General features: G+C 31.6%; 2 protein-coding genes and 2 non-coding genes across 4 annotated transcripts; 3 read left to right on the top strand and 1 right to left on the bottom strand.

Annotated features, from left to right (window-relative positions):
* Window positions 1-818: 818 nt before the first annotated feature.
* LOC111615044 (transcriptional regulator CBF1-like) lies at window positions 819-1,241 on the top strand. The gene has a single exon (XM_023356420.1). It carries the CDS (start codon window positions 819-821, stop codon window positions 1,239-1,241), a length of 423 nt encoding a protein of 140 aa, XP_023212188.1.
* A 1,097-nt stretch (window positions 1,242-2,338) lies between these two features.
* Window positions 2,339-6,355, top strand: LOC111615047 (transcriptional regulator CBF1-like). The gene is made up of 3 exons (XM_023356423.1): window positions 2,339-2,346; window positions 3,580-4,149; window positions 6,312-6,355. Exon 2 carries the CDS (start codon window positions 3,696-3,698, stop codon window positions 4,116-4,118), a length of 423 nt encoding a protein of 140 aa, XP_023212191.1. The 5' UTR covers window positions 2,339-2,346; window positions 3,580-3,695; the 3' UTR covers window positions 4,119-4,149; window positions 6,312-6,355.
* A 6,856-nt stretch (window positions 6,356-13,211) lies between these two features.
* Window positions 13,212-13,284, bottom strand: Trnam-cau. The gene has a single exon. It is a non-coding gene; the product is annotated as a tRNA-Met (tRNA).
* A 738-nt stretch (window positions 13,285-14,022) lies between these two features.
* Window positions 14,023-14,095, top strand: Trnam-cau. The gene has a single exon. It is a non-coding gene; the product is annotated as a tRNA-Met (tRNA).
* Window positions 14,096-14,139: the final 44 nt, after the last annotated feature.

Here is a 14,139-nt window from a genome sequence, read left to right as displayed (position 1 = left end):
CACAGCCCGGCATAAGTATTTGTAAAATCTAAGTGGCTCGTACAACACGGAATTATCTACAGTGTTATAGGAGGGGTCTACTGTAATTCAATGGATAAAGATAATTGTGTTAATAGATAATTATATTCAATTAACTATATTAATTCAAAAATTGTTATTGGAGACCCATTGCCCTTATTAAAAATGTCAATCTAATCAGATTGAAATGATGCATTTCTGAAAATATTTAATGACATGTTCTATAATGCTAAAAGCTTTCTAAGATGTAAAAATATAGGTTCTTTTATTGGTTCAATAGTAAGGTTTAGAAGCCTCAAAAGAAGTTATTAAGACATTTTCCTCATTGCATGAAGATAACAAGGAGCTAGTTGATAACTTGATAGAAGTGAAAGCAAGAGAGGAAAATGTCCTGATGACTTTGATTTGAAGATTTATTAATAATGAAGCAAGTATTTGTTCTATTTTTATAGATCTTTGTGCTTGTAAGAGATTTGAACGTTGTTCAATTTTAAGTGAGTCTCTTGTAGTACAAGGTGTATATACTTACCTGATATTCCTTAAGGATTATATTTTATACCAACTAAATATAGATTATCTATATTGATAATTTAGAAAATTTAAAAATATAACTATTCTTTTATAACAAATTTGTTATAATTTAATAATTATTATTATATATTTATGATGTAACTTTTCTTTCAGATGAAGAAATTGAAAATCTAAATTTTGAAGATGGAATAGAAAATATTAATGTAGATGAAATTGTAGATATAGACACAAGTGAAATTGACGTTACTGACGACAACAGTCGTAGAAGCATGGCAGAAAATGTTCTTGTGACTGTAAACGCAGAAATCGTAAATCGTCCACGTCGTGGTCGACCGAGACGTAGAAATTATGCTGAAATGAATATGTCGGAAAGTGAAAATAGAGAAAATAATGGAGGAAAGAGGAGAAAAGGTAAAAAGCGAATGGACGATAGAACGAGAGCTCTCCACAATACGAAAGAGAGAGACCGAAGACACGCACTAAAGAGAGACATTGCATTCCTAGCCGAACAAATCCCAAACTTGCCAAATAAAAAACCGATGAATTTGGTTTTGCAGAAGGCAATAGAATATATAAAAAAATTAGAAGCAGAAAATGACAAGTGCGAAAAAGAACTTAAAACGGCTAAAAAATTAAACGAGGATCTTTCAAAACGATTTGCAAGATTGCAACACGAAACAAGGAGGAAATAGAATATTCTGTAAATTCTAAGTTAATATTATGGTAATTATAAACAATTTTTATAATTTTTAATTTATAAATTACTAAATATAATTATAGATGTAAGATATACAATAACTCATTTCTAAGTTATGGTATTAAAAGTCTTAAAAATAAATTTTTATTTTACAGCAGAATGCAAATTTATTCTATAATTAGTCTTAAGACTTTAATACCAAAAAAAAATGACCCTATTTTTAGATAATGTTTTCATATGAGATGATCAGTTTAATGTGCACTTTCCTCAGTTTTTTAGCTTACATACACTATACTTTTATCTTGAATGATTTAAGCTTTGGTTTGGATATATATAATTAGTATTTGCCTTCATTAATCTGGATGATCCATTTTTTACCCTTGGATTTGTCATCATCAGCTGTAATTTTCTACTGCAGGATAGGTCTCTGTCTAGTGTTCACTTCTATCAATCTTATCCATCATTTTTTAAGTGTTTTTCATTTCCAAAAGAAAGAGAGGAAGACCAAGAGGAGATGGAGGAATGATTTCAAAAATGATTCCCTATCTGCTCTTGGTCTTCTTCTCTCATCCATTCTTTTGGCATGGCTTCTATTATTCTTTATTAAACCATCATCTATTATGGTGTCTTCTCTGTTAGCCACTCATATCTCCTATTATTTTTCATGATATATTTGTAATAAACTCAGAAATTGATTAAAGATTTTTCTTTTCAAGAATTACATTAAATTAGTGATAAAAGATTTTAAAATTTTATCATTTCAGAATGTTTTGAATACATTCCAGATATTTTGCTGTGGCAGGATGATTTGGAATTTTAAAACATTCAACTAATTTCTTGTAGGAAAATAATATTTATACATATTTCAAATCAAAGAAAGGAAGCATTATAATGCGTAGAATAAATTTTTAGTGAGGAATAAATGGCTATTCAATTGCTCATTATTGCGCAATAATTAAATGTTAATGTTTGATAAGAATGATACCGATTCAAGATTATAATATAATCTTACTTATTTTAATAATAATTTATAAATTTAAATAGTATATTTTATTTATATGCGTGTTTTATTGTTATATACAAATACGGAAAGATATTTAGTTAGTTAGTTTTTTTTTTTAAATAAAGTGAAGAATTTATCGTTGGTTTAATTTAAAGTAATAATAAATCTGTTACAGAATTACTCATTCTTAAAGCTCTAGAAATGCCTTATGAGCCAGAATTTGACATAAAATTCCAATAATTATAGTAGGAATCTATTTGGCCAATCATGTGACATACTCATCCTCCAAATATATAGTTTGGCTGAGATCAGACATTTAGGACATAATGAATTTGATTTTTAAGAGTCAAGCCGGTTCTATGAAAAAGGATAAATGTTGCTCAGTTCTATATAATAAAAAGATTGTATATTCCAGTATATTATGGCATAATTTAAGTTATATAACATCTAAAATTGAATAGACAATATTACAAAAACAACAGTTTTAATTAATTCAATTCTTGTGTTCATGTTTGTTTTTATAATAATAAAATACTCTATTGATATATAGATACAGTAGACCCCTATAATACTGTAGATAATTCCGTGTTATACGAGACATTTAGATTTTACAAATACGTGAGCCGTTCACAGCCCGGCATAAGTATTTGTAAAATCTAAGTGGCTCGTACAACACGGAATTATCTACAGTGTTATAGGAGGGGTCTACTGTAATTCAATGGATAAAGATAATTGTGTTAATAGATAATTATATTCAATTAACTATATTAATTCAAAAATTGTTATTGGAGACCCATTGCCCTTATTAAAAATGTCAATCTAATCAGATTGAAATGATGCATTTCTGAAAATATTTAATGACATGTTCTATAATGCTAAAAGCTTTCTAAGATGTAAAAATATAGGTTCTTTTATTGGTTCAATAGTAAGGTTTAGAAGCCTCAAAAGAAGTTATTAAGACATTTTCCTCATTGCATGAAGATAACAAGGAGCTAGTTGATAACTTGATAGAAGTGAAAGCAAGAGAGGAAAATGTCCTGATGACTTTGATTTGAAGATTTATTAATAATGAAGCAAGTATTTGTTCTATTTTTATAGATCTTTGTGCTTGTAAGAGATTTGAACGTTGTTCAATTTTAAGTGAGTCTCTTGTAGTACAAGGTGTATATACTTACCTGATATTCCTTAAGGATTATATTTTATACCAACTAAATATAGATTATCTATATTGATAATTTAGAAAATTTAAAAATATAACTATTCTTTTATAACAAATTTGTTATAATTTAATAATTATTATTATATATTTATGATGTAACTTTTCTTTCAGATGAAGAAATTGAAAATCTAAATTTTGAAGATGGAATAGAAAATATTAATGTAGATGAAATTGTAGATATAGACACAAGTGAAATTGACGTTACTGACGACAACAGTCGTAGAAGCATGGCAGAAAATGTTCTTGTGACTGTAAACGCAGAAATCGTAAATCGTCCACGTCGTGGTCGACCGAGACGTAGAAATTATGCTGAAATGAATATGTCGGAAAGTGAAAATAGAGAAAATAATGGAGGAAAGAGGAGAAAAGGTAAAAAGCGAATGGACGATAGAACGAGAGCTCTCCACAATACGAAAGAGAGAGACCGAAGACACGCACTAAAGAGAGACATTGCATTCCTAGCCGAACAAATCCCAAACTTGCCAAATAAAAAACCGATGAATTTGGTTTTGCAGAAGGCAATAGAATATATAAAAAAATTAGAAGCAGAAAATGACAAGTGCGAAAAAGAACTTAAAACGGCTAAAAAATTAAACGAGGATCTTTCAAAACGATTTGCAAGATTGCAACACGAAACAAGGAGGAAATAGAATATTCTGTAAATTCTAAGTTAATATTATGGTAATTATAAACAATTTTTATAATTTTTAATTTATAAATTACTAAATATAATTATAGATGTAAGATATACAATAACTCATTTCTAAGTTATGGTATTAAAAGTCTTAAAAATAAATTTTTATTTTACAGCAGAATGCAAATTTATTCTATAATTAGTCTTAAGACTTTAATACCAAAAAAAAATGACCCTATTTTTAGATAATGTTTTCATATGAGATGATCAGTTTAATGTGCACTTTCCTCAGTTTTTTAGCTTACATACACTATACTTTTATCTTGAATGATTTAAGCTTTGGTTTGGATATATATAATTAGTATTTGCCTTCATTAATCTGGATGATCCATTTTTTACCCTTGGATTTGTCATCATCAGCTGTAATTTTCTACTGCAGGATAGGTCTCTGTCTAGTGTTCACTTCTATCAATCTTATCCATCATTTTTTAAGTGTTTTTCATTTCCAAAAGAAAGAGAGGAAGACCAAGAGGAGATGGAGGAATGATTTCAAAAATGATTCCCTATCTGCTCTTGGTCTTCTTCTCTCATCCATTCTTTTGGCATGGCTTCTATTATTCTTTATTAAACCATCATCTATTATGGTGTCTTCTCTGTTAGCCACTCATATCTCCTATTATTTTTCATGATATATTTGTAATAAACTCAGAAATTGATTAAAGATTTTTCTTTTCAAGAATTACATTAAATTAGTGATAAAAGATTTTAAAATTTTATCATTTCAGAATGTTTTGAATACATTCCAGATATTTTGCTGTGGCAGGATGATTTGGAATTTTAAAACATTCAACTAATTTCTTGTAGGAAAATAATATTTATACATATTTCAAATCAAAGAAAGGAAGCATTATAATGCGTAGAATAAATTTTTAGTGAGGAATAAATGGCTATTCAATTGCTCATTATTGCGCAATAATTAAATGTTAATGTTTGATAAGAATGATACCGATTCAAGATTATAATATAATCTTACTTATTTTAATAATAATTTATAAATTTAAATAGTATATTTTATTTATACGCGTGTTTTATTGTTATATACAAATATTGGAATAAGTAATGATTTGTGTAAAAAGCCTGTACTTTGTTGATTTCATAATGTAGGCACAATTATAATGCTATTATTGCTCAACTTGATGAAATATTATCATATTTTACAGAAAGATTATTTAAAAAGTAATTGATTTTTATTGATAATATTGTTAACATTGCATTAGTTTAAAATAATTTCTGTACATTAATTTAATATATTCCTTATCTTTATTTATATTTAGATACTTTTTGATTGAATAGTTAAATATACAAATTGTTTTATCTTTTATCAATTTAAACTTGTCTATATTCTTAATAAAAAAATAAATAATAAAATCTAAAACATTCTGTATGAAAATATATTTAAAGAATTCTTATAAATATTTTTATCAGTTAGTATTTAACATAGCTAAACAGAACCTTTAATGTCTACAATGTATGTTTATAGGCATACTAAATTTTGATCCCAATCATATCAAATTATGGATCAAATGCCGACTTTTTGGCAGGCTCCGTTCCTAGATTAAGAAGTGCCAGAAAATACTTGGTCGACTCATATTACTATAGCTTGCTCCAATACAACAGTTATATATATATATTTGCCCATGGATTTTAGTATACTCTAGTTAACTTTTGGAACATAACTCTGTTTTGTACAGTACTAGTCCTTTGTTTCGTATAACACGACACTTTTTCGGAACCTAAATACCGTGTTACACGGGGATATCTGTATATATTAACATCTTACACAACTGTAAATATACAAAGTCGATTCACGTGAAACCATAATTATCCTATATCACGTACAGTACAATTTCCTATCTTGTTACAGGGTATTGAACTGAATGAAATCGTGTACGTTACATAAAAGCTAGATATCAGAATAGTAAAACTTACTATATAGTCTTGTTATTGATTATGTTAATTTGTAAATTGAAGTTTACTCAGTAAAATATTGTATCTAGTATAATGTTAATGAATTGTTTTTGTATTGATATTCATTATAGAGCGATTGCGTTGATTAATAAATAATATTGGATTATCAATACAGATTACAGTATTAAGAATTTATAGTTTAATACGATTTTACTTATTTTTTTCTTTTTTTTTTAAACAGATGTCGGGTGGAGATGGTTTTTTAATATTTTATCAGTGTATACGAATTGATTACAAAATAAATAAACTTTATCAAGACTTTATTAATTATATTCATTTTGCCTTGAATTTAACACACATTTTTTATATAAATCATCCGCGAAATACGCTAAAATATACAAATTTATATCTACTTACGGCATTGCTATTATTTTTAAGTGTGTATATATAAAAATTTTAGGCTTTTGTGAGAGTTATTCCCACAGCCTTTCGATATACTTAAGTCGTCGAAGCGAGAGGTCGAGAAACACCATTTTAAACCTAATTAAATACGTAAAGTATTAATAACTTGTCATACAATATTTTAGAACTATAATTAAGTTTAAAAGTAACTTTTCCGAATTATTTTTTAAGCAGTGTACCTGTCAAAAAAACACTTTGCAAATAAGGAGTTCAAGGTACTGTGCGTACGGTACCCACGTATATCCCCGTAGTAATGTCTTCCCGTTTACCTTGGAAATCTTTATTGCCTATCGTAATTGAAAATATCTTTCGAATTGAATAACAATGAAGATTATCGCAGAATTTTATGTCGGTGACCTTCGAATGCGACCAAATAACATTAATATGCCTAAAAGGAGCGCGGTTTCATCCGAGACTTTATATTTTCTAGAATGAAATCTATTTACAATAGATTAATTAAAATACCCTTGACATATTAAGGAAAATAATACCTTTTTAAAAAGTTTTCCTGTACATTTTGGAAAGTTTTACCTTAGGCAATCATCTATTTCCCTTTCGTCGATATCTCCGACCGTATATTTTTAGTACCGAATCTAATATATAATCGAGACAGGTTGATGATGATGATAATAAGTGCAGAGCCCAAACGGTTAGGAGTTGAAAGTTGAAATTTGGTACATAGATAGGGTACGTCACGAAAACGCACACTAAGAAGGGATTTTTCGAAATTCCTCCCCACGGGGGAGAGGGACAGGATTAAGGCTTAACACTTCCATCAACAATGGAATTGTTAAGAGAAAGCGACGTGCAATACGCAGATGCAGTTTTTTCGTTTTTGCGGGAAATCGAACATATTTTTAGACCCATCTAAAAATTGTCTAATTAGTCTGGAAACAAGGGGACCCAATTCNGTTCGTTAATGCCTGGGCAGCGGTTACTTCCACTTCATTTATCTCTTTGTTAAGAGATATCTTGAGTTCGTTAATGCCTGGGCAGTGGTTACTTCCACTTCATTTATCTCTTTGTTAAGAGATATCTTGAGTTCGTTAATGCCTGGGCAGTGGTTACTTCTACTACATTTACCTCTTTGTTAAGAGATATCTTGAGTTCGTTAATGCCTGCGGCAGTAGTTGGACTATTTTTATTGTTCTGTTTACTTCCAGAACATCCTTTGTCTAAATCAGTTTCTCAACAGGGGCGATATCGCCCCCATGTGGGTATTTTTCCATGTTGGCGGGGGCGACGATTTGTTAGAGGTTGAGAAACACTGGTCTAAATCGTCCATAAGGTCTACCCAGTCCGTTTTAATTTTTAGCTTGAACGCATAAGTGACTCCCAAACATTGATCCTCGATATGGCCGAATTTGTTTAATTTTTTACATTTCGGCGTAGTGCACGTCCTCCGTAAGTGGCCTACATTTTTACATCGGTAACATAACGGGGAACGGCTGGCTGTTACGACCGCTCCCGACATACCTTTGACCTTAATAAACTATGGCAGTGATTCTAAGTTCACATCCCTTTTTAATTCTATCCATATCCGTCGTTTGTTTGTAAGAATATGCTCTAATCCCTCGACGTTGCATTTAACAAATTCGCATTTTATTATTCTCCCGTAATTTACAAAATGTTTCGTCACAACTACGTGGGATAGTTCGGCAGTGAGCTAGTGTATTGTCGCTGTTATTTTCCGGTTTTCTATATTTATGATATCACAAAGCTTACATTGTACATTAATGGTTCCTTTATTCAAGAGAGTTTTCGCTGTAGCTTTATTCTTAAGTCCGATGGTAAAGACATGGGTCACTACAGAGGCGCCGAAATGAATGATATCCTTTAAGTCAATGACTACTCTTACAGGTTAGTTCAGGTACAAAGTCTTGAATATTGTAAGGACCGTTTTCAGGATCGACGACAAAAAGTAGGGTCTTCCGCCAGTCTACATCATTCGGAAAGTTTAATAGCTTCATAATTTCTGCATTCGATAAGGCACTTCTATTATAACGGGTTGTACTGGGCGAATCACCCATGCTTTCAGCACTGGAAACAGAGTGCGAGGCCATCACACGTCCGCACACAACGGTGGCTAAACCCGTCTACCCACTCAGCCACAGGACGCTCAAATGGAAGCACGTATAATTTATATATAAAGTGCTAAAAAAACTTTAAGTTTGTTTTTCTCGATTATATTTGAGTATTGCACTTTAGTATTTTACAGATAGTACACTCACAAGGTGTACTATCTCGACACCAAAGATCATCAAAATCCGTTTCCCCAAAGCCGTAGGGTCTCCTTGTAAGTCCAAATAGAGTAAGAGATGGGAAAGACGCCTCGATTGAATTACAGGATGAGGTAATGCAACAGAAAGGTCAAACCAAGGTTCCTCTCGGAGGAACTTTCTAAGGGAAACTGACGTCTATAGGTGTCAGAAACGTAAAGACATCCCAGAAACTTCAGGTGAGCAACCCATTGAAAAATGAGACTTTCACGTACATTACATTACCTCTAAATATTTGTAAACTGAAAATAAAAGAATGTTTTTAATGGTTTTAATTAAAAGTTTTAAACCAGTAATGATTTTGCGAAATTTGGACTTAATCAAAGTAATGCAATCGGACGAGAATGATGGTAAAAAATGATGCCGAATACCATCAAGGAAAAAATATCAACAGAAACTGCAACAGGAGAACATGTGTTAATTCCAAGAATACCATTAATTCCTATTGCTATACTATTTCAGTTTAAACGGCTGCAATTTCCAGTCAGTTAGCCTTTGCAATGATTATAAATCATAAAAGTGAGTATCATCTATTGCAAGGAGAATCATAAAAGTGGTAGATGTGAACTTCCATGTCCATGCTCTTGTCATGGCCAGTTATATGTGACTTTCTTTAGAGTCGAAAGTCCTAAAAGTTATTTGTATAAAACAAAAAATATATACTTGTGAGCACTACGTTGGCCTTTCTTTATTGCTAGACTTATTACACTGTCACTGGTCCCAAGACCAGCCGTAGAAAATCACTTTATTTTTCTAAAATGAATGCATTTCGGTCCTTAGGGGAAGTCGCTTTAGGGGATGGGGACTCCACAGTATTTTTTCTAGGTTGATGGAGAATATCATGCCAAATTTTGTGCGGATAAATTGAACGTTATAGGACCCTTTGCATACATATATATGTATTGCAACTGTATACATAATTTATTTACAATAATACGTTAATAATATATCTAATTCAACAGTAACTCTGATACCAGCAGAGCCGTGATCAGTTACTAGTCGATGTAATGTCCCCTTGTCCATTTGTTTATATAGCTTAGTGTCGATTCTAGGATGTAAGTAGTACTCAAGTAGTACTCAAAGTTTAATCTAGATCGGTTTAAGAATAAAGATTTGTATAAAGGACAAACTAACAAGAATTCATTTATAGCCTATATACTGTATATCTAGATTTTGATGTTTCAGGTGCCAAATTGTCAATTTCCTACATTTTTCACAGACATGCAAAACTTCCGAGTATCGCGTGGTGTCGTTTTCGCAGTTTTGTCTTCGGTAAACAGCAAATTTCTTTGAAAAGAAATTTTTATTATTTAAAGTGTTAAAATCACAAATTAACGTTTATCTTTTATTCAGTTTATGTAAAATAGCATTAAAAGGGCCTTTAAATCAAGTACATTGTGGGCCTGACCGAATTCACAATTGACGTAGAAAAAGACCGTCTTAAAGCTCGCGGAGTGGAAAAGTAAAAATAAAAAATATATTGTAAAAGTTCGTGCACGCGCTTGTTACATCACGATAATTTCATCGGCTGCAACAATAATTAATATATATTGTTTTGTAGGAGAACAAAAAAACATCTTATTGTTAACGGCTGTATTGTCAGGTGTATTTGGCTGGACAGCGATTCGCACCCAATGGCGATAAATTGTACTGTGTCGAATGCTTCGGAAAATTGTTTGCAGAAAGATGCACCAGCTGCAACACACCAGTTATCGGTTAGTTTTATTCAATGTTTGTTTACTTAGAAGTTTAATTCATTTATTCGATTTTTATTATATATATTATAGGCATTACTCGAACGTGTTATACCTCTTTCTAACACCAAAGTCGGCGTAACGATTGCTTCTCGTGTGCGGTGTGCAAAACATCGCTCGTGGAAAAGGATTTATTACAGATGGAGCGGATATCCCGTGTCCAGGATGCACTACACCAAAAATAATGATGCGATATCTTTGTGCGGAATCTTTGTCCTTTGACGTGTGACTAAATATCCAGATGGCACAACACTCTGATTGGTCAGCTGAATGACGTCAACCTACGTATTGTTGTTGTTGTGAGAGCGGGCAGACATTATAGTTATAGACATTTAATCTAAAACTTGATAAAAGGCATTTATTTATAATTTCACTAGCTTTTGTGTGTATTGAAATTAATTGAAGATTTTGCAATAATTTTAATATTAAATAAATTACGTGATATCAAAGATTTTAATATTGAGACGTTTTTAAACATCAAGAAGTAACTTTTATCTGTATTTTTTTCTACAAATTCTGTAATCCATTGGTTTGCTTTACAAATCAAATCCTGTTGAAACTTAATATAGACACTGAATATATATTTTCCTACGCAACCAGGTATACAGCACATACAAGGCATGTAGAAATAGTTATTCATTACTATGGTAATATTATTTTAATAAAAAATAAAAAAGGTTAAAAATAGCTTACTACGAAAACATTACAGGACAAATGTAACATTACTTTTTCCTGACACTTATATCGATAAACAATTTTCATGATGAAATGTATGGAAATTCTTATTTAAAACATATATAATTATTATNAACAAAATGAATTTATTACCAAAAGTTAGGTACAAAAAATGGTTACTTTTCGACATAATCACAGTGAAGATTGAGGAATTTGTCATATCTCTGCTCTCTTAGACACTTTTTCTGTTCAGGAAAGAGGTGAAAGTCGCGGCGCTAAATCGGGGTTATACTCTGGGTGTTTAAAGGTGGCGAAGACTTCCAACCCAGCTTGGAACTTTTTAATGTGTGAAGTCTTCCTCTTTCTTTCCTGAACTGAAAACGTGGCTAGCATGGCAGATATTTGAGGCTAATGACGATCTTCAAAACAACGTTGTTAAGGCCATCTCAATTACTGGCAACAACGTTCTATAAGAAGGGGATGAAAAAGCTCGTCCACAGATATGACAAATTCCTCAATCTTCACGGTAATTATGTAGAAAAGTAACCATGTTCGTACCTAACTTTTGGTAATAAATTCATTTTGTTATTTACTCTTGTCTTTATTTTATGAGCCATCGGAGCTTGAAAAAAAACACCGCCCTCGTATATAGCAGGGGCGAATTCTCTGGGATTTCCGCATGCTTAAGAGAAAGTTTTGACTCAATATATTTACAAATATGCTAATAATAATTTATTCTAACGTGTAAACTCTTTTATCATTTGTATATATACACATAAATACACATAGAATGGCTTAAATCACTCCATATTACGACAACAACAACAACAACAAAAATAATAATAATCTATTTCAGAAAAAAAAGGGAGAGTCAAATTTGTAGAATAATACAATAGACTAGGAGGACTTCAAACGGATACAAAATACAGGTTATATACAATAATACCGTGTTATTAATGTAGTAACGTTTATCTGTTCGAATTGTTAAATTGGAGAGGTTGAAAATGTTTAACATTTCTTATCAGCCACTCCCTAAGAAGGAAAGAAATACCATTTATCGTTATTTCAATTAATTATCGACGCATTTATTGAGAATGTAACAACAATATATTGTTTTTAATTCCAGCAAACACACGTTTTTAATCTAGTAAAGATTTATTCGAAGAAAACAAAACTTTTTATAGCCTAATTCCGAATTAATTACGCTAATTAATAATTACAATTAAGTTGATATTGAATTTTCCAATATTTTTAATAACTTTTGTTGATGCTTATTTATTAAATATGGATTATTCGGGATTGTTGACGTCGTTTGAAAAATTAACTACCGATACAGCGCTTTCTACGCAATTGTATGCGCATTGGCATACGCTTGTAAGGTGGCGACATCTGTCGAATATCGATAAAATTAAATGAATAGAAATTAGTATCGATTATTAATTTTAAAATGTACGATAAGAAGATCATGAACATTTAAAAAGGGAAATAAATAATCCGTCTCTTAAGTGTATAAAACTGGAAAATTTATATTACTTGGCTAGTTACAGCGTTTGAGAAGCCATGGAGTTAAACCGAAATATTTCGACCGAAAAGTCGCGAGTCCACCAAACGAGATAAGACATCCTAAACGTCAGTTTTCCGCATTGCCTCCAAAATTATGTCAACGTCACTTCTGTTTTCTGTTGTTTTTGTCGGATGGGACAGAAAATATTTAAAAAATAGGAAATAACTTTTCCGCTTATATTACAAAAGTGAATTAATCATCTTTTTGTTTTAAATCCTTAATTTTCCTGTGTAATTTTACGAATATTGATTTTTATGGTAAGTATAGTTTTTAAGCATTTGCTTTGATGTTTCAGGTGCCAAATTGTCAATTTCCTACATTTTTCACAGACATGCAAAACTTCCGAGTATCGCGTGGTGTCGTTTTCGCAGTTTTGTNCGTAAAAAGACGAGAGAAACTAAAAATTGTGCCCCGGGTGAGGATCGAACTCACGACCTTCAGATTATGAGACTGACGCGCTGCCTACTGCGCTACCGAGGCAGTGCGAACGTTGTCTTTAAATAGTATGTATAAAGAAATGGGGTTACATTCCAAACCTTTGTAACTCATAGGCTTTGGCTGAATACGATTCTTTTAATTTACAAATCGATGACATTATGTTCGAAATATAGGTCTAATATTCCGAAATCTTTTCGATAAAGCTCCCCGACTGAAAATTTCTCACGATATTTCGTACGTAAGGTAGGACCATTCGCTTATACTGTCAAATCTCTATTTAACGCCGTCATTAATTTAAAGGAAAGATAAGATTCCGGCATCGGCGAGAGAAGTGCACCTCGACAATTACGACATTTCCTACGACGTTACGCGTAAGATTTCACCATCGACACCGTCACTTAATGGTAAAACGTATAAAACAGAAGTGACGGTGTCGGTGGTGAGATCTTACGCGTAACGTCGTAGGAAATGTCGTAATTGTCGAGGTGCACTTCTCTCGCCGATGCCGGAATCTTATCTTTCCTTTAAATTAATGACGGCGTTAAATAGAGATTTGACAGTATAAGCGAATGGTCCTACCTTACGTACGAAATATCGTGAGAAATTTTCAGTCGGGGAGCTTTATCGAAAAGATTTCGGAATATTAGACCTATATTTCGAACATAATGTCATCGATTTGTAAATTAAAAGAATCGTATTCAGCCAAAGCCTATGAGTTACAAAGGTTTGGAATGTAACCCCATTTCTTTATACATACTATTTAAAGACAACGTTCACACTGCCTCGGTAGCGCAGTAGGCAGCGCGTCAGTCTCATAATCTGAAGGTCGTGAGTTCGATCCTCACCCGGGGCACAATTTTTAGTTTCTCTCGTCTTTTTACGTATAAACGTAAGATT

Source organism: Centruroides sculpturatus, unplaced genomic scaffold, assembly GCF_000671375.1.
Source record: "Centruroides sculpturatus isolate CEXI.00-Female unplaced genomic scaffold, Cexi_2.0 scaffold2367, whole genome shotgun sequence".
Classification (NCBI taxonomy): domain Eukaryota; kingdom Metazoa; phylum Arthropoda; class Arachnida; order Scorpiones; family Buthidae; genus Centruroides; species Centruroides sculpturatus.
The sequence above is the reverse complement of the archived record's forward strand: the minus strand, read 5'-3'. Positions and strand labels throughout refer to the sequence as shown.